The sequence below is a fragment of the Dysidea avara genome, chromosome 11, assembly GCF_963678975.1.
Source record: "Dysidea avara chromosome 11, odDysAvar1.4, whole genome shotgun sequence".
NCBI classification, from domain to species: domain Eukaryota; kingdom Metazoa; phylum Porifera; class Demospongiae; order Dictyoceratida; family Dysideidae; genus Dysidea; species Dysidea avara.
Window position 1 is genome coordinate 18,561,180 of NC_089282.1, and position 18,532 is coordinate 18,579,711.

At 37.5% G+C, this 18,532-nt stretch overlaps 1 protein-coding gene and 2 long non-coding RNA genes across 4 annotated transcripts; 2 read left to right on the plus strand and 1 right to left on the minus strand.

The window, feature by feature from the left end:
• Positions 1–2,697: 2,697 nt before the first annotated feature.
• LOC136238682 (uncharacterized) lies at positions 2,698–3,065 on the plus strand. Its single transcript, XR_010693156.1, has 3 exons — positions 2,698–2,759; positions 2,825–2,923; positions 2,972–3,065. It is a non-coding gene; the product is annotated as an uncharacterized lncRNA (long non-coding RNA).
• A 706-nt stretch (positions 3,066–3,771) lies between these two features.
• Positions 3,772–17,890, plus strand: LOC136238668 (heat shock cognate 71 kDa protein-like). The gene is made up of 2 exons (XM_066029241.1): positions 3,772–3,933; positions 15,729–17,890. The coding sequence occupies exon 2, from the start codon at positions 15,730–15,732 to the stop codon at positions 17,650–17,652; it is 1,923 nt and encodes a 640-aa protein (XP_065885313.1). The 5' UTR covers positions 3,772–3,933; position 15,729; the 3' UTR covers positions 17,653–17,890.
• Positions 7,609–9,409, minus strand: LOC136238675 (uncharacterized). Of its 2 annotated transcripts, XR_010693147.1 has the most exons (5): positions 8,470–9,409; positions 8,169–8,255; positions 7,952–8,118; positions 7,840–7,898; positions 7,609–7,780 (listed from the first exon to the last, which is right to left on the minus strand). It is a non-coding gene; the product is annotated as an uncharacterized lncRNA (long non-coding RNA). The 2 variants fall into 2 exon arrangements; XR_010693146.1 differs by lacking the exons at positions 8,169–8,255; positions 8,470–9,409 and having other exon boundaries at positions 7,952–8,146.
• Positions 17,891–18,532: the final 642 nt, after the last annotated feature.

The following is an 18,532-nucleotide window of genomic DNA, read 5'->3' on the forward strand; positions in this document are numbered from 1 at the left end:
AAACAAGTGCTACTGTGCTTAATTGCTGTTTTTAAACTGTTTTGCTTGCTTCATATGTACTTGAATGGCAAATTACTCCACAAATACATCTACTTTGATCTAAAGAATTTCTGGGTAAATGACAACCTAAACCAATATATATGGAGTAGCTAGCAAATGCATATTCTTAATGGAGACAAAGGTGAAAATCTTAAAGTATGTTGGCTGGATGTTACTTCATCGTCCTTAGGGATTGAGACTACTGGAGGTGTAATAACTTCACGTATCAAATGTAATACCTAGACCTGAGTCAGCATAAAAAAGCGTAATAGGCTGGAGTACTGTGCTATGCCAGTATAATGCTAGCATATTAGGTGGATGTTTCAAACTATGGAGCTTAATTCCATGAAAAATAGATCAATACTTCCTATGACTCCCTAACAGAGCAGTCAGTGGAAACTGCAAACTCAATAGAGTACTCAAATGCATTTACATAGCTCCTTAGATTGATACTAATAGAACAGTCACTTTGTAGTGAAATACTCTAATAGAACATTCACAGATTAAAATATTCCGTAAGAAAAGTTGCTAAATTAGGAACTTAATGCAAGCATAATGGGAACACTATAAAGAGCATAATAGGTGAAAATTTTGGAAAATTCCTGAAAGCATTTTGGGCAAAATTTTGAGCATATTTGACTCAGGCATATAGAAATACTGCTACAATACTAGTCCCAATCTTTACTACAGATTTGCTAACAATCAATCTAGCATATTATATGAAGGAGAACATGTAATGGGTAAAGATAACAAGTTTCTTGCTGAAATTGGGCTGTATGGAATTTCTCCAGGTACTAAAGGAGTACCCAAAACCGTTGAAATCGCATTTGACATTGATCTTAAGCATTTCTGCTGTGTACAGTGATACTAAGGATAGTACCGAACTATAACTTTGTTTCAGTAGAAAACACAGCTAGTGTTTTTGATGGTTATACGTAAATGTGTGTGGTAAAGAGTCAGACTAGAGCAATGTTATCAGTGTAGGCTGTCTGCTGTCAGCACAGGGACTAGGTTAAGAGATGGTAATGGCCACTGCAGAGGGCAAATAAGAATTAGAGATAGTCGAATTTTCAAGTTTGCTGCATATTAGCACAGTTAATTTTGAATTTTGCTATGTATAGTACAGCATAATTATAATGAAAGTCTCATGACTCTCATCTATATAGTGACGTATTTGGCAAAATCCCATGAACAGCTACCATATGAGTCATGAAAGAAACTTGACATATTGAATACATGTTCTCTCTAATGAAGACTTCAAAGTTAGATATATATGTATATAGCATCTGCACAATTTGAGAATAGAGAAACAAAAATAAAGTTACGTAAGTGAGTGAGTGATGCCAGTTAACTGTTGTATGTATCATGCACTACTTCACATGCAAGCCACAAAACAAAATATACATGAAGAATTAAAGTTGTGATTAAAGCTAGCTTCTTTGATCAACGGATGACACATAATTATATGCATCAATAATATTGTCACATGTAACATCTAATGCATGTATATATGGGAGTTTCTATATACATGTATTTCAGCATATCCATGAGATTGTCTCAGACCTCTGACTAGCTGGTTAATGGAAACCTTAATAAAGTCTTGTGTTTAGGAAAAGAATGTAAAAACTCCATTAATGTCAACAAAATTGTATTGCTTAAAGCCATGCATGTGTTTTTTGTAACTTGGGAGTATTATAGCTATAACAATGGAGTACATTATTTTGTAATGTAAAATGTAATATTATTATTATTATTATTAATACTTTACAATACAGTAAACGTATTGAGGGTCAACCAACAACCCGTGTTGGCAGCCCGAAAAAGTTAAAACTTAATTTACTTAATTACAAAACTAAAGTACCGAGAAATTGCTAGATAAACCTACGTTATAACAATTACTACATCTGCAACAAAAATGATACGTACAAGGATTGTCAGCTGAAAAATGAAGTGTGAAGTGTTGATGTAGATACTTGTAATACATTTTCATGTAATACATTTACAAAACTGACAATGATGATGATGAAAAATGATGATGCATCTGTAGTTACAAAACTGACTCAGCCATTCTGTCATAGCATACAGTATAATTTGACACAGGCTTTCTGTTTACAGGACATCACTCCATTGTTCAATACTTCAAGCTGAGTAACTACATGCATACTACTAAAGTATATGCTCACATGACAGCTTGATGGTACAAGAAGCATGTTATAATATAAGCAACTGGATTAACCACGTGCACAGTCGTTGATCCAGCTTTCTTGTGGACGTGGGTTACTTTGACTTCCATAGAGTCTTGATTAATCTTGTTAGTAAATCATGTACCTATCAGCAACAGCATTGTAATCAGAGTTGGTGCATGGGGTTTATTACAATGGCGAAACTATAGTACGTAATTTTACTGCTACATGCTATATCCTTGTGCACGCTAATGTTGGATGTGCACGTGTTTCTTTTTTAACACCACAATAGCTACAATGATGATGTGCGCACCATTCAGCAACCACTATGATTTCTATAACTTAGGTGCAATTTTATGCCTCAAGCAAACCTTTACCCACATAGCTACCAACATCATGACTTCTTAGCTACCAACACCTGAGCCTGCACAGCATAGGCGGCGGAAAGGGGGGGGCTATTATTATTATTATTATTTATTGCTTTATGGTGTAAACACACCAAAGGTCTGTTGGTAACATGTACCAACAGCCGCGAAAGTACATTACATTACATTACTTATTTACCTACTTACTTACTTACTTATGTACACACATACATACAGATTCTACAAGTAGTTCAGGTTTGAGGTGGGTGGACGTGACTGGTGGCATCTTGAGCAAGGACAGAGATAGTGCAATGAGCAATTGTTGTTATCTTCAAAGTTAGTTATAAAATGATCCCAGAGAAAAGTTTTTAGTTTTGATTTTAGCAGAGGAAACGTTAGATCCAAGTTAAGGATAGGCATAGCATTCCAGAGAGTTGGTAATCTATGGAAATAAGAATGTCTAGATACGTTATTTAAATGATGAGGGATGATCAATTTGTTGCTGGTGCCGGATCTAGTATTAGGGGGCTAAAGCCCCCCCTCGGTCTGCTGAGGAGGGGCTTAGCCCCCCCTCAGAATGATATCACACCGAAATTATCTTTCTTGGAGTGGGGCTGAAAACCATGATAAAGATCGAGATACTCTAATAGAGCAGTCACTCTAATAAAGTAGTCAGTGTGTAGCGAGCTATGTAAGGATTTTTATGTAGTTTATCAGCTAGAAATGGTAGCTGGTGAGGTGGAAAGCTCTTGTCAGTTGGTTGTGACCTTTTTTTTTTTTTTTGGGTCTCACCTTAGTTACCAAACTATAGAAACAAGTCTGGGTCAGCTCAGCGGAGCCCCCCCTCATATCAACTACTTCCTCCGCCGCTGCTGCACAGTACACATAATTATATTTTATCATTTCTGTCAAATGACTCAAATCCGGCCTAGCTCACCTGGCGGTGATTGGGAATTAACTTCTTACATGTAGCTATGTTGCTGGGGGCTGTATTATAGTGCTTGAAGAGCTCAGTATAGCTAGCAGCTGGCAGTTGAATCCCCCACTGTGAACTTACCCCACTTATGCACTAGGTTGGGATAGCTTGTGACTGGGAATACATTGATAGGTGCATAGTAAACTACCATAGCACAGTTGGAGGTTCGTGTGGCGCTTATTGATCAAGCGCTTCAAGTTTAAATTTTCTTTAGGAAGTTGCCGTGTAACCAGTACGAGCCTCGAAGCAGTCAGTGGGTGATAGTTTGTCGTGGCTATTCTACTGTAAGGCTCGCTCAGTGTAAGGTTTCAATCAGATTTTCAGTGAAGCAAGCAACGTCTCACTCCACTGGCGACTGCAAGGCAAACAGGTCAGCTAACTGAATTGGTGACGTCTCGTATATTGCATGAATCCAGAATCCAGTAGGTTGGTTTGTTGTATATAATTATGAATGATGTTTTGCTTACTCGTATTACGTGCATTCTTAAAGTGCATTGACTTCATATACCATTTCTTTGGGGCACCTTACTATCTGTCAACTTGAACCATCAATCAGCAATTTCGTTTTCACAATATTTCTCTACAATAAACAGACATCCATCAAATCCAGCAGCCCTAAACATCTCAACATTGACCATCAATCCTTATCGTTACTCTTTTTTCATTAATTCACAGTGGAACAACATACCTACCAGCACCTATCTTACAGATAACCAATATCAATCCATTCCATGCTGCCCTCGAATAATTTCTTTTTAACTGATGTTTTGTATTTCTTTTGTGGTGTTTTGTGTTAGTGTATTAATATCTTTTTCTGTTTACTTGTATTGCTTTAGTATTAGTGTGTTGTCCTTGTATCTTTTGTTCTGTTGTTTGTATGTATATTCCAGCATTAGTCGTGCTAACCCAATATCCTCCCTGCAAGATGATATTAAAGCTTGCATTGAATGGTCAGTAATGTGGCAGTTGCCTTTCAACATTTCTAAATGTAAAATACTACATATAGGTCAGTTTAATCCAAGATATTGTTATAAGATGGATGGGATGGACATTGTTAAGGTAAATGAGGAAAAGGATTTGGGGGTGTTGATTGATGGCAATCTCAAGTTTCATAGTCAGTGTTCGGCAGTGGTTAATAAGGCTAATAGACTTCTTGGCCTTATTAAACAGACCTTTTCGGATATTTCTGTAGATTCATTTGCATGTTTATACAAATCAATAGTACGTCCTATTTTAGAATATGGTAACTTGGTTTGGGGACCTTACTATAAAACAGACATCCAAAAATTAGAAAAAATCCAACGGAAAGCAACTAGAATGATCAAATCTATAAGAAATCTTGACTACGAGGAACGATTGAAAGTACTTAACTTGCCATCATTACATTATAGACGTTATAGAGGTGACATGATTGCTCTCTACAATATGCTACATGATAAGTATGATATAGACCATTCTGATTTTTTTACTTTTTCACCCATTACCCATACCAGAGGTCATACATTTAAGCTATTTAAATATTTTTCAAGAACAGATGCCAGGAAATATTTTTTTACAAGAAGAGTTGTTGAACCATGGAATAATTTACCCCAAGAAGTAGCATGTGCAGCATCAGTTGATGATTTTAAGAAATTGATTGACCAATATTCATCTAACACTATGTATAAATGTATGTAATTAGTCTACTTGTACTTTTTTTACCTGTTGATCAGGTGTAACAGGCTGTTTAGCCTTATAAATTACCTGTAATAAATAATAATAATAATAATAATGTACTTGTGGAGAGCACTTTTGCAGGCCCAGCTTTCTGTGTAACCCTTGTCATTAATACCTTGTGCTGTACCTCAGTGGGGTGTAACATAGGATATTTGTGGACCACACTGAAAGTCGCAAACTGGGATGAAAAAATGAACTCTGCCAGGGCACCTTTACATGTGCATTTGACCTGTGACTGCAACAAATATTTGTGCCTATGATCAGTGTAGCTAGCTGGCTAGATATCAAACTCTTTGTTAATTTTGCGTCGTGACTTAGTCTTCTACATTTCATACTAAAACTTGAAACTCATGTATCAGAAAGGTCAAATGTACTCCTATTTACCAGACTTCTTTCCCTCTATCATCAGACTGTCCCTCCATGATATCTAGCTAGCTACACTGATCAGACTGTGGAATACTCTCCCCAAATATGTAGCCCTAGATATACTAACCCAGGTACCTGGGGCTCGTCTATGACTCATCTGACTGATCTACTAGCTAGTAACTTTTACATGTCAGTGATGTGCGACATATCCGAATTCATTCTTAAGTCTGCACTCAATATAAATAGCCAAGGTGGTAACATTAACCCCATACATGTGTGGGATTAATAATCTATGATGCATGCAGCCAAGTAGAAGTACTATAGGACTTGAGGGAAGTTTCTAGGTAGAGCATTAGCTGTGAGGAGGTTGATGGTATATCATTCTCAGTATAGTGTGACTGATATTACTATCAGGCTTCCGGTAGAAGCAATCAACACCCTTCAGAACTGATCGAGACACATGGTGGCTATGCAGATGAGATCACTGACTGGCATTAACTATGGAATTAGATCAGTAACTATACTGTACACATATGTAGTTGACTCTACAGCATAGTTTGCTGTGCCATTAGTGCTTTGCAAGGTTTGTGCATACCATTTTATATACCGTACGATACAAAATTTTGGCGGGAGAAAATTTTGGCGAATTGGCGAAATGACTTCAATGCACTAAAATATTCTTGTCCAATTTTTAGCCAACTAAATAGACAGAATGCAGTATGACACAAACATTCACCAAAAGATTATCTGCCAAATACTATCTCAAGTTAAATCGCCAAAATTTTATCTCCCCAAAATTTTGTATCATACGGTATCAGTTTTCTTTTTGGGACATCTCTTCAGTTCCTAAAGGTGTGTCATGTAGGCATGCACTGCACATGGATCTGTAAGTCCTGACCAGACAAGCTCACCTTAACATGAAATTTCAGTCTTTCGAAGTGTCTAATATGTGACTTCACAACAAGTTTAGTTGTGGCTTTTGCCCTAATTTTGAAACTTGGCTGTTGACCACAAAATTGCAGAACATCAATTACCTATGTGTCAACAATATATGTTACTATATCAAAACTCACGGTAGTGAGTCGTGCGGCCAAGAAACTACAAAGCGCACGCTCATATAAAAGACGCGTGGCCACTACTGTAAGTTATTTACGTGTAGGGTTGGTTTCACAATATTAGTCCTGGATTATGCAACATCTCTCAATAGATTTGTATGGCGTTACGTGATAAAAAAATCTTTAGGAGTCGTCATCATCATCGTCTTGCGACCTCGCTAAAATATGAATACAAGTATTTACACATATTTCACTCTACTTCTCTACCTTATGTTACACCTACCATCACGTTATACCTGTCAACATACCCGTGTTTGTGCAGTCTATCTACTACTTACACTATCTAATTCTGGTTTGCCCATACGCGTATTTTCTTCAATCAAACCTCTAATTCCTACAATAACTTTTAAAGACACGATGTGGACACAAGCCCCAATGTCTGATAGACAAGTAGTGAAAGCATGCAGAAGCATAAGTTCCCTAGGGATGGCATTTTAAACAGAAATCTTTTAGATTCCATTTAGTGCCATGCCCAATGAGAGCTTTTATATTTGCCAGATGTCTCATAAACAAGGTATGAAGAACAAAGTCACTAGGAAAGGTGTTTTAAGAATCTTCTATTTAATTTTTAATAGATTATCTACAAGGGTAAGGTAAATACAAAAGGCAACAAGCCTATAGGGTTACCACCTCTATGTAGTGTGCACCATCAAGCTTGTGATGTAGATTTCATACACATACCATGGCACTGTGACGGAATGTGGTTTGCCAGTGACTGCATGTGCATGAGCTTCTGTTGTGGCTTTCAAGTTGTGTAACGGATTACTAGAATGTGGTTTGTTGTTTGCTGGTGACTGTGTATATGAGTTGGGGTTGTTCCACATAACCTGCACAATTCAAATTTCATGGATAAGATAGCCACAAAATCCATGAAAATTTCTTGCCTTATGGTAAACATACAACAATGCTATTACAACATGTAACACAACTTTAATCAACATCAAGGCATTACTAAAAAATAGTTTAACACAAGTGACAATTTCTTGGATGTCTGCATGATGACACAAGATTAAGTGACACCTGTAAAAGAACAAGCAGGCACTGAACTTAACCTTAAATTAAACACACATGTAACTAACCTGGAACATCGGTCGCAACACCAAAGACACTTGCTTGGATATCTGACAACACAATCAACCTACAAAAATCAACAAGTGGACATTAAATACAATATGCCTAAAATCTGCATACTGGAAAATATCTTTATAAGCACGACATGGGGGGTGCCACCATAACAGTACCCCTGATCCAGAAATAATAAACAACTATGTTCCTTAGTACGTACATAGACGGACCTGGAAATTCACTACACCCTTGATGTCACTATAGTCAATCCATGTACAGTTGACAATTGAGAGCTATAAAAGGAACACACAAGATAATACAATTCCTCTGTATGTAAACTTACTTGAAATTCATGACTTCCTACCTGGCCCCAAGTTATGCATGTGCCATGACGGCATCCAACTGCTACTGCATACTATGACCAGATTACCTGTAAAAACCAACAGATAGGCATTAAATACAACACACCCAAAATATGTCACTTTTTACACAAATAACACGTTTGAGGATTCACAAGTTGGCCCGGCAGTGACCTTACTATACAGTGCACAGGTTTCACTGTACATAAATTTAGTTATTTAGACTAGTATGCAATGTGAATGAGTATTTTTTTGTACACGCAAGCATCATGTACATTACCTTACTTCTTCCACCTACAGTTCCAGGACTTCTAAATTGGCACTGACTAGAGTGACAATACTGAAAGCTGTTTAGTCTGTACGAGTACACCTTGTTGACAATCCATCCATGAGCCGGATAATACTGGTATTTGCTGCTACTCAAGTTGGTACCATCACAGAAGCTTTCAGCTTGGTCTCAGTGAATGTGCACTAGTCAGTGCAGACGTCTGACAGTCAAAACCAATCGCATACCAGCACACGGTTCATCAGTGTGAGCCGATGTAGCACTTTATACACAAGCCTCATCTTTCTTCACTCCTCCTTTCGTCACTGAATCTCCACTCCTCGTTTCATTACTGAACCTCCACGAAGAGCTGAGTACATCAGTATTCTGGCATAGATCGTGGTATTCTCGACTCTTCAATATCCATTCGACTTCTTCAAGCGGTGTACGTATTTTAGTTTCAAATCAGTTAAAGTACGTTTCACCACTCCAGTTACAATATGACAAATGTTTATCATTCGTATTTCCCTCTCAAGACATGGACTGCCATCAACAATTAATATAAACCGTGTATCACGTGTGTTCACTTGAGGTGTTACAGGGACTTTCCAAGAAATTTCCCCTAAATAGGTGATGTGAGCATTGTCAGTCGGGTGGAACTTGTTTAGTTATGGCTCTACAATGCGGTACGCGTACTTTATGTATTTTAGTGTTTAATTATTATTCATACTTCCCTCTCAAGACATGGACTGCCTTCAATAATAATATAAATCGCATATCACGTGTGTTCACTTTTCACTTGAGGTGTTACTGTTCAGGGACTTTCCAAGAGATATCCCCTAAGTAGGTCACATGATAATTGTCAGTCAGGCGGAACTTATTTATTTCCATTAATGCACCATGGAGCTTGTGTTGTGGCTTTCATTAATCAATCATTATGCACATACGTACCATGGTGCAACAAAGTTTGCGTAACAGATTGCTGGAATGTGGTTTGTTGTTTGCTGGTGACTGTATGAGCTTGTGTTGTGGCTTTCAACTTTTGTAACAGATTGCTTGAATGTGGTTTGTGGTTTGCTGGTGACTGTGTATATGAGTTGGGGTTGTTCCACACAGCTTGCACAGTATTCAAATTTCATGCCGGGATGTCTGCATGATGACACAAGATTAAGTGAGACCTGTAAAAGAACAAGCAGGCACTGAACTCAACCTTAAATTAAACACACATGCAATTAACCTGTCGCAACACCAAAGACACTTGCTTGGATATCCTCATGGCTTAACTATGGAGTGACATGTGTAATTAATGGGATGTACAACACAATTTTCTTTCCCGCAAACACCAAGTAAGGGCACTACCAGCTCACCTACAAGAGCATTTCACAAGAGATGTGATATTAACTTGTTTACATCAAGAACAACCAATATGTGGTGTGTGTGTGTGAACATGCATGTATAGTGTTTGCACATTTTGTGTGTGTCTTGTGCTTGTAAGCGTGTGTTTGTATGTAGTGAAATAAAAATAATAGCATGATGTTTGTGATCTCCTTCATAACCCTCAGCAAAGCATCTTGCTCTACGAGTGGCAAACCAAGTTGATAAGTTGCCCTCAGGACACTACGGCCACTATGGCAGTGTGGCCATAGCAGGTTTCATTCATTGATAAGTACAGAATGATTGATATACTCCAATAGAAGTCAGGCAATAAAATACTTTAATAGAACAGTCATTGAACAATATAGCTGAATATTTACATTTCTGTCTGAAAACACTCCCAAAAATCCCAGATGTAATCTCAGAGTTGCTATTTCAAGATGGTGGCATTCCCTAAGATCACCTAGAAGAGCATGCTTTGCAAATAAGTGCTTTACACACATCTTTGGTAACCCTGACTGTAGCCATTACTGGCCTGACCAGTAAATTGCAGTAAATTCCACTGGCCCTTGTCTTAATAAAAATTAATCACTACTATAGGATTGTATGTTATATGCTCACCACCTATCAGCAGATTTGTGTTTGGTTGTAACATCTCTACAAGGCAGAATTCATCATACACCCCCCATAGATTGAACATTGGGTCTGTAAATTATATAACGGACAAAAATTAGTGATATCCCCCCCCAAAACACCTTTGCTGTAAAAAAAGGCACGTCCAAGAAACTACAAGTATCTATAACCCCATGTAAAAACAGATAAGCTGTAGAAAACACTCCATGAAATTAATGGGTAACTGAAAGAGCTGATATCTAGAGTGGCCAAGAATCAATGATGTTACTACAACTTACTATGATTACCAAAGAATACCTTGGCTGTAGAACAGGTAAATAAAAGTAACTGGCAACCAAAACAGCTGATATCTGAAGCGGCCAAGAATAAAAGTTAAGTTGATACAACTAACTACAATTATTAACTTGCAACATTGAATCTTAATCATTCAATTGTGTTCTATACATTCACCCTTGCTACATCCTAAATTAATTCTTTGTAACTCTAATTGGCTGGTAATTTGGCCACCTTTTTTTTCCCTTTACTCTGACTATTAAAAAAGGTGGCCAAATTACCAGCCAATTAGAGTTACAAAGAATTAATTTAGGATGTAGCAAGGGTGAATGTATAGAACACAATTGAATGATTAAGATTCAATGTTGCAAGTTAATAATTGTAGTTAGTTGTATCAACTTAACTTTTATTCTTGGCCGCTTCAGATATCAGCTGTTTTGGTTGCCAGTTACTTTTATTTGCCTGTTTTACAGCCAAGGTGTTCTTTGGTGGTCATAGTCAGTTGTAGTAACATTATTGATTCTTGGCCGCTCTAGATATCAGCTCTTTCAGTTACCCATTAATTTCATGGAGTATTTTCTACAACTTATCTGTTTTTACATGGGGTTATAGATACTTGTAGTTTCTTGGACGCGCCTTTTTTTACAGCAAAGGTGTTTTGGGGGGGGATTTGTGCTTAACCAGACTGATAACTTAAAAGTTGATAGTACAGATTTTGGCCATTGTCAATGACGGGCTTGCTTCAACATAAGGTTGTAATCCACACACTCAATCAATCCTTCCAGTTAGGCTCTAGGAAATTACACGTAAGGCCAAGCGTAAATCAGATGTTTCACCCATTGTTCAAGTAAGAAACTTGTGACCGATTGTTTGTAGATTAGACCACCGATTTAAGTTCCTTAATGAAGGAGTTTCCTTACAGTTAGTGTGCATGATGTATACTGTCACTTCAGCTTCTTTGTTACTAGTGATTAAGGGTAGTGTCTTATCACTGGATTGGAACACTGAACGGGACTACTGGACTGAATTATACTTCTTGTAAAACTGATTTTGCAAGTAACACATGCATTTTTTTCTTTAGACAAGTCTATTTTTGTTGCTCTATCTAAAATGTTGGGACTGATTCTGATAGCATGATAGAGCTCTTAGGGTTGCTGTAATATGTGCCTGTGAAAACCAGGTGAGGGCACAAACTACAACCCATCACATAACATGTTATACCTCACTCATTGCTAGAATGGAATATCTGCATTCTGTAACTTGTATTACAAAGCCATTTAACTGTTTAATAATACTGAGGAGAAAACTGTACAGTGATATAGTATAAAAATGTGGATCATACGACTTTGAAAAAGTAGGCAAATTTCATGTGCTCATATTCCCTGTTTTGCAGTCCCACAGTAAATAATAATTATATAGTTTTTACATTATAGAAAGTTATTACACAGTGATATACCTATACACTTCAGTATCTATATATAAAGCTGAAAAGCTGTCCGTCCATCTGTCTACATTCCATTCGGGTCAGTCAGCTATCTCGCTAACCACTGCACATATCGAAGCAGTTTGTTTGCTTCATGAAGTGCTCATCTAGCTTCACCAAGTTTGTTAAAAGATGTTTCTAACTGCTTCCGTTTGCCGTCTACAGAGCATTGAATGCAGGGCTGTAGAGCAAAACTCACTGGAATTTTTGTACAAACCACATGGTGAACCGCAAGTAAACAACTAAGCCAATCAACTTATGCATGCCTTTAGAACCAGGTTTTACTCATCACCCTACCGCAGGTGTTGTTTGGTTAAATGGGTATAGGGTGTATGCTTCATAACCGTCAGGTAGTGGGTTCAAGTCCCAGATGGAGCAACTTTTTTTTTGCTTGGGCAACTTTTTTAGCTACAACTTTTTTTTTTGCTTTTTTGGCTACAACTTTTTACTTTTGATGTCTTCTTTTCCTTTGAAGCAACATTGTTATGTGTACTTTTTCATATTACATGTGACTATCAACATTTCCACCAAGTGCTTTTATAAGTGGTAACATACAGGTGAATGTTGGAAAATATTACACAGTTGTAGGGCATAGGGAATTGTAAGTATTCCTTTAGTGCATTACATGGTTCAGTGCTGTATACATGCTTTTTAGTATGTCTAGTGCTTAGTATACTAAAATAGTGTAACTATATGGGCAATAAAGCTGGACATGCACAGGTGACATTCTATCATCCTACTTGAATGTGTAACATGCTCACTGACTAGGGCAAACACCATAAACACCACTACATTTTAGTGTTTTGGTATGTACTTGCAATAATTTTCAGCTTAGTACAACCGGTTTTGTCTTCTTTCACTGTGTAGATTTCATGTCACCTTTCCATCTTATTTTGCATGACTGTACCTTTTTTCAGTTTTCAGTGTCTGTAAGCTTAATGTTACTGTCAGTATAGCTGTGTCCATTGCAATATTGATTCATTTGGATGGTACAAATAGCTACCAAACTTTTCATTACAAAGTCTCATGTTAAAAAGTATAGCTACTGTCTAGAGCAATAAAGTCATACATGTATAAGATATGTCAATATAGCCCCATTTTGAATAAACGTTAAATCCTTATCAAACGGTCCAATCGTACCGTTTAAGTAGGGATCGTGGTGAATGTTTCACGCGCCACCCAAAATTCTGCTTTTAAAAATCATCCTACAGACATTGTATGTGGCGAAAACCACCTTTACGGAATAGTACTAGTCCATGTAATACATAAAACAGCATTAAATACAACAAAACACTTACGGGTGGCCGGATATAAAATTTTTAAAAATCGTCAAAAACTCCAATTTTAGTATCACTGCCTCACTCACTGACCACAGTCGCAAACCTAGAGCCCAAACGAAGCAGCGCATGGTCACCATTTTACGCTACAACAACAAACTCACCGGTGGGATGTGCCTTATCTTTTCTTTTATCTTCAATCAGGTTGCTTGTCTTCTTCTTCATCCAACGAAACCATATCAAGGCGTTAATTTTCCATATCAACACTTTCTTTAAGCAGCATAATAGACGCCACAAAATTATATAAGGTGCTTAGAGTGCACTACTGTACGGAGGTACCGATATGTCACAAAATCACGCCCATTCTTTATTCTACGTCTATCGATCGAGACCACGCCCCTTTTACGCTAGCTGTATTTGTGACCACACACCTTCAAGTTGGTAGGCTGATTCGAGATACTCTAGTCTAATAATCGATCGAAACCACGATGAACACACCCATTTTGGGCAAGCACACATCTTTTGCAGGCTGACTCAAGATACTCTAATACAGCAGTCATCCTAATAGAACAGTCACACGTTTATAGCTAGCTGTATGCTTTAACAAAAAACTAAACAAACTAGTATATTAGAAATTATGAATTTAAAAATGAAGTACGGATCCAAGCAATAAAAAGTAGTGAAACAAGAGATGAACAATGGTAGTTATTACAGCATAGCTCAGTGGGAAATCCCTACTTAGGCATGGTATAACAAAAAATATACCATGTCAAAGTAGGGATTTCCCACTGAGCTATGCTGTAATAACTACCATTCTTGTTTCACTACTTTTTATCGCTTGGATCCCCACTTCATTTTTAAATTTCTAATTTTTAATATATTAGTCATACATACAACTTAATGCATGTTTTTGTCACTATAAGTTATTGATAGCCGGGACAGGGCACCACTTAGTTTGAACCTGTATGTACAATAAATTATTACACACATGTACAATTGCCTTAGATTACATTTGTTCAAGGTATATGTACACTCACGTGCGTCATTTCAGTACACTAGAATACATCTACTTTAAATGTAGCAAAGTAACACATGCATATGCTATACATACACTGTACATGAAATTAGCACTGCATATTGCCAACTTGGTTCCCATTTTTTTAAAAATTAGTTATTGCAGAGATGGTACTGCACGTATGGCAGGTACCAATGCTATATGCTATAAAGCAGACTATAGATACTGTCACACTATGAATGCATGGAAACTCATTTGATTTATTGCATAAGTAATTGTAAATGCAATTAGGGCAAAATCACAGTGAAGATGTTTATAATACCTGGTTATCTTAACAAGCTGCATCCATATATGTATGAAGGAATGCTTTGATACAGGGTATATACATAGCTTAGAGTGTATCAGTAGTACACTATGCCCTCACTTTTCTTTGTATCTTTAGGCCATATTCTCCACTTAGTGCTAAAATGTTGTCACAAAGTGCCACCCATAAAACGAAAAAATGTTGGTTCAGTATTCTAGTCCAATAATGGTTAGACACTCCTATAGTTAAGTGTCTCATGGGAACATGCTTCCACAGTAGCTATCCACCATGTACTGTTGTAAGGTCAAGTGCCTTGCTGTTTTATAGTTAATATTCCCATTGTCTATAGTTCTTCTAACTTAAGACATGGTAGGCTAGTAAAACTATTGAGCATAATATCAGAATGATAGGTACAGTTTTTGGTAAATTGGACACTCAGGAGCAGCAACTTTGCACAATTTGCATTTGAAATCATTCAAGATACTCTATAACCACACTCAGCAATGTAGCTTTCTCATTGCTGGGAAAGTTAGACAAAAAAAACCACAGGTGGCTATGTTTTGAGGTCAATGGCGGTTTTGTATGTAGTTAGTATAGGCTTATATATTATCATAATTTTGAGCATGCAAAAGCATCATGCACAATGCCAGTATTAATAAAGTTTAACATTGTAACATGAAGTGCATGGTCTCACTGGCATTGTTGTACTTGCATGATGAGAATACATTAAAATACATACATAAAATTTGACATTTTATTGATCTTCTGAGTATAAATTTAATGGGAAGTTTTAAAAACATAATTGGCTCAAGCCTAGTACAAGTAGCTAGTGTACAAAGCTTCTGCTTACTACATGGTGACATGTATAAAAAATGACTCTGTGTAATGTAAGATAATTACCTGTATATGTTTGATTACAGAATGACTAGTGTTCCTGCTATTGGCATTGATCTTGGTACAAACTACTCTTGTGTCAGTGTTTTCCAACATGGCAAAGTAGAGATAATTGCTAATGACCAAGGTAAAAGAACTACTGCAAGTTGCGTTGGTTTCAGTGACACAGGAAGGCTCATTGGAGATGCTGCCAAAAGCCGCATTGCCATGAATCCAACTAACACAGTCTGCAATGTGAAGAGAATGATTGGTAGAAAATGGGATGACAGTATAGTCCAAATTAACAAAAGACACTGGCCCTTTGATGTAATGAATGAACGAGGAAAGCCTAAAATCAAGGTGCAATATAAAGGTGACACAAAGGTATTCTTTGCTGAAGAGATTTCCTCCATAGTACTTGCTAAGATGAAAGAAACTGCTGAAGCTTATTTGGGAAAAACTGTTACCAATGCTGTAGTCTGTGTTCCTGCTTATTTTAACGATTCTCAACGTCAGGCTACCAAAGATGCTGCCACCATTGCAGGTCTCAATGTCCTCCGTACTTTAAGTGAACCTGTTGCTGCTACTGTTGCTTATGGTCTTCGTTGTTTGAGAGAAGAGGAGAGGAATGTGCTAGTATTTGATTTGGGTGGGGGATCCCTTAGTGTGTCAGTAACAACCATTGAAGATGGTATACTTGAGGTGAAAGCAACAAGTGGTGATATGCATATTGGGGGAGAAGATTTCGATAACCGAATGGTCATCTACTTTGTGAAAGAATTTAAGCGACGGTACCTGAGTGATATCTCCCAGAACAGAAAGTCACTATGTCGGTTGAAAACAGCTTGCGAAAGAGCAAAACGCACACTTTCATTACAAGCACATGCTAGCCTTGAAATTGATTCCCTGTTTGAGGGCATTGACTTTTACACTACCGTTACTAGAGCTCAATTTGAGGAAATGAACATGGATCTTTTTAGGTCCACCATGGAAGTTGTTGAAAAATGTTTACATGATGCCAAAGTTGCCAAGAGTCAGATTCATGATGTAGTCCTTGTAGGTGGCTCTACTCATATCCCTAAAATTCAGGAGCTCCTTCAAGACTTCTTTGGTGGTAAGGAACTATACAAATCCATCAACCCTAATGAAGCAATGGCTTATGGAGCAGCTGTACTTGCAGCTATCCTCAGTGGAGATAAGAGTGAAGAAGTACAAGATCTGCTGTTGCTTGATGTTACTCCATTCTCCCTCGGTATAGAAACCACCGGAGGTGTCATGACATCACTCATCAAATGTAACACCACTATCCCCACAAAGCACTCTCAAGTCTTCACCACTTACTCTGATAATCAGACAGATATGTTGATTCAGGTGTATGAGGGAGAGCGTGCAATGACCAAAGACAACACACTTCTTGGAAAATTTGATGTTACTGGAATTGCACTAGCCTCTAAAGGTGTTCCTAAAATTGACATCACACTAGACATTGATGCCATGGGAGTCATTCATGTACGTGCTCAAAGCAAGGATAATGATAAAAACATCAAAACTAAAGAGAGTAGAGATGTGCATGTAGTTTCAATTGCTCCAGTTGAGAGGACTTGGTATAGTGGGGAAACCAATGCAAATAAGACCATTAATGTATCAACAGCAGATAAGAAGTCGATAGAAATCACAAATGACATGGGTCGCTTTTCAGCAGCAGAGATGTGGCGAATGATAAGTGAAGCAAGGAAGTATGAGGATGAAGATGACAAACAGAGGCAGCGTATTGCTTCCAGGAACACTTGCGAGAGTTATGCCTGTAAGATGAAGAATATTCTAGAAGAAGCCTGTAGTAAATGCAAAGTAGTCATTGACTGGCTTGATGAAAACCAAACAGCTGATCAGAATGAGATTGATGGTCAAAAAAGAAGTTTAGAAAATCTGTGCAAATCTGTTGTCCAACAATTGCAGGATGAAGTTCTGTAATGTTTTACACTGTAATTACCACTATACATATGTAGAGTGTCTATTACAACTACTCTTCATTCTGTTCATTGCTGTTGTTTTTTGTGTCTGTACTGTTCTGTCACTGATACAACCATATGTTAATATTTTATTTTATGTAGTCATTAGTGTAGTTGAGCACTAGTTATGTATGCATTGTCACTTTAGTTACACGGATAAAGTATACACATGTTTTCCTTGTTTAGCAAACATGCATTGTGGAAACTGGTTGTATAGCTGTTGCTACAGTAACAGACACCGTGCACTGAACGTGAAAAAATGCAGGTGGATCTGTCAACTTTACCCATGCAGCTTCAGCTATGTATTGTGGATGTAGCAACACAGTCTACATAATTATAAAGTCATAAATCAAAACTCAAAAAATTGATTATGTACAATAGTCAGCGACAGTTTATTATTAATTTTAAAATGAAGTAGGGATGATACTGACTGCAAAGCAGCTTGTTTTGCTGCACTGTCATCTGTAAGTATGACTTTGGGACCAATGCTTGTACCACTGTTGTAAAATGTATTTTGTGGTCACACCTTTTTAAAATCTGATAATTTAAAAGCTGAACATAATGTCAGTGGCGTAGCTACCATTGAGGCAACCGAGGTAGCTAAAAATGCTCAACAGTTCAGGCTGAGCAGGCCCGAGTTTTGGCACCCTGAATTTTCTACTCAAACATTACAAAACAACATAACTGTACCACACTTAATAGAATCTATGGCTGTAGTACTAAGCAGGGCCGGAGCCCACAGGTCTGGCATTGGTTGGACCACTTTTCATCTACTCGAATTTGTATAAAAAGATCGAGATACTCTAATACACAAGGGGTAGCCAGCGCCCACGCAAAAACCC

Excerpts from the sequence above, each read along its gene's own strand:
- LOC136238668 (XM_066029241.1), top strand. The coding sequence starts at position 15,730 with ATGACTAGTGTTCCTGCTATTGGCATTGATCTTGGTACAAACTACTCT.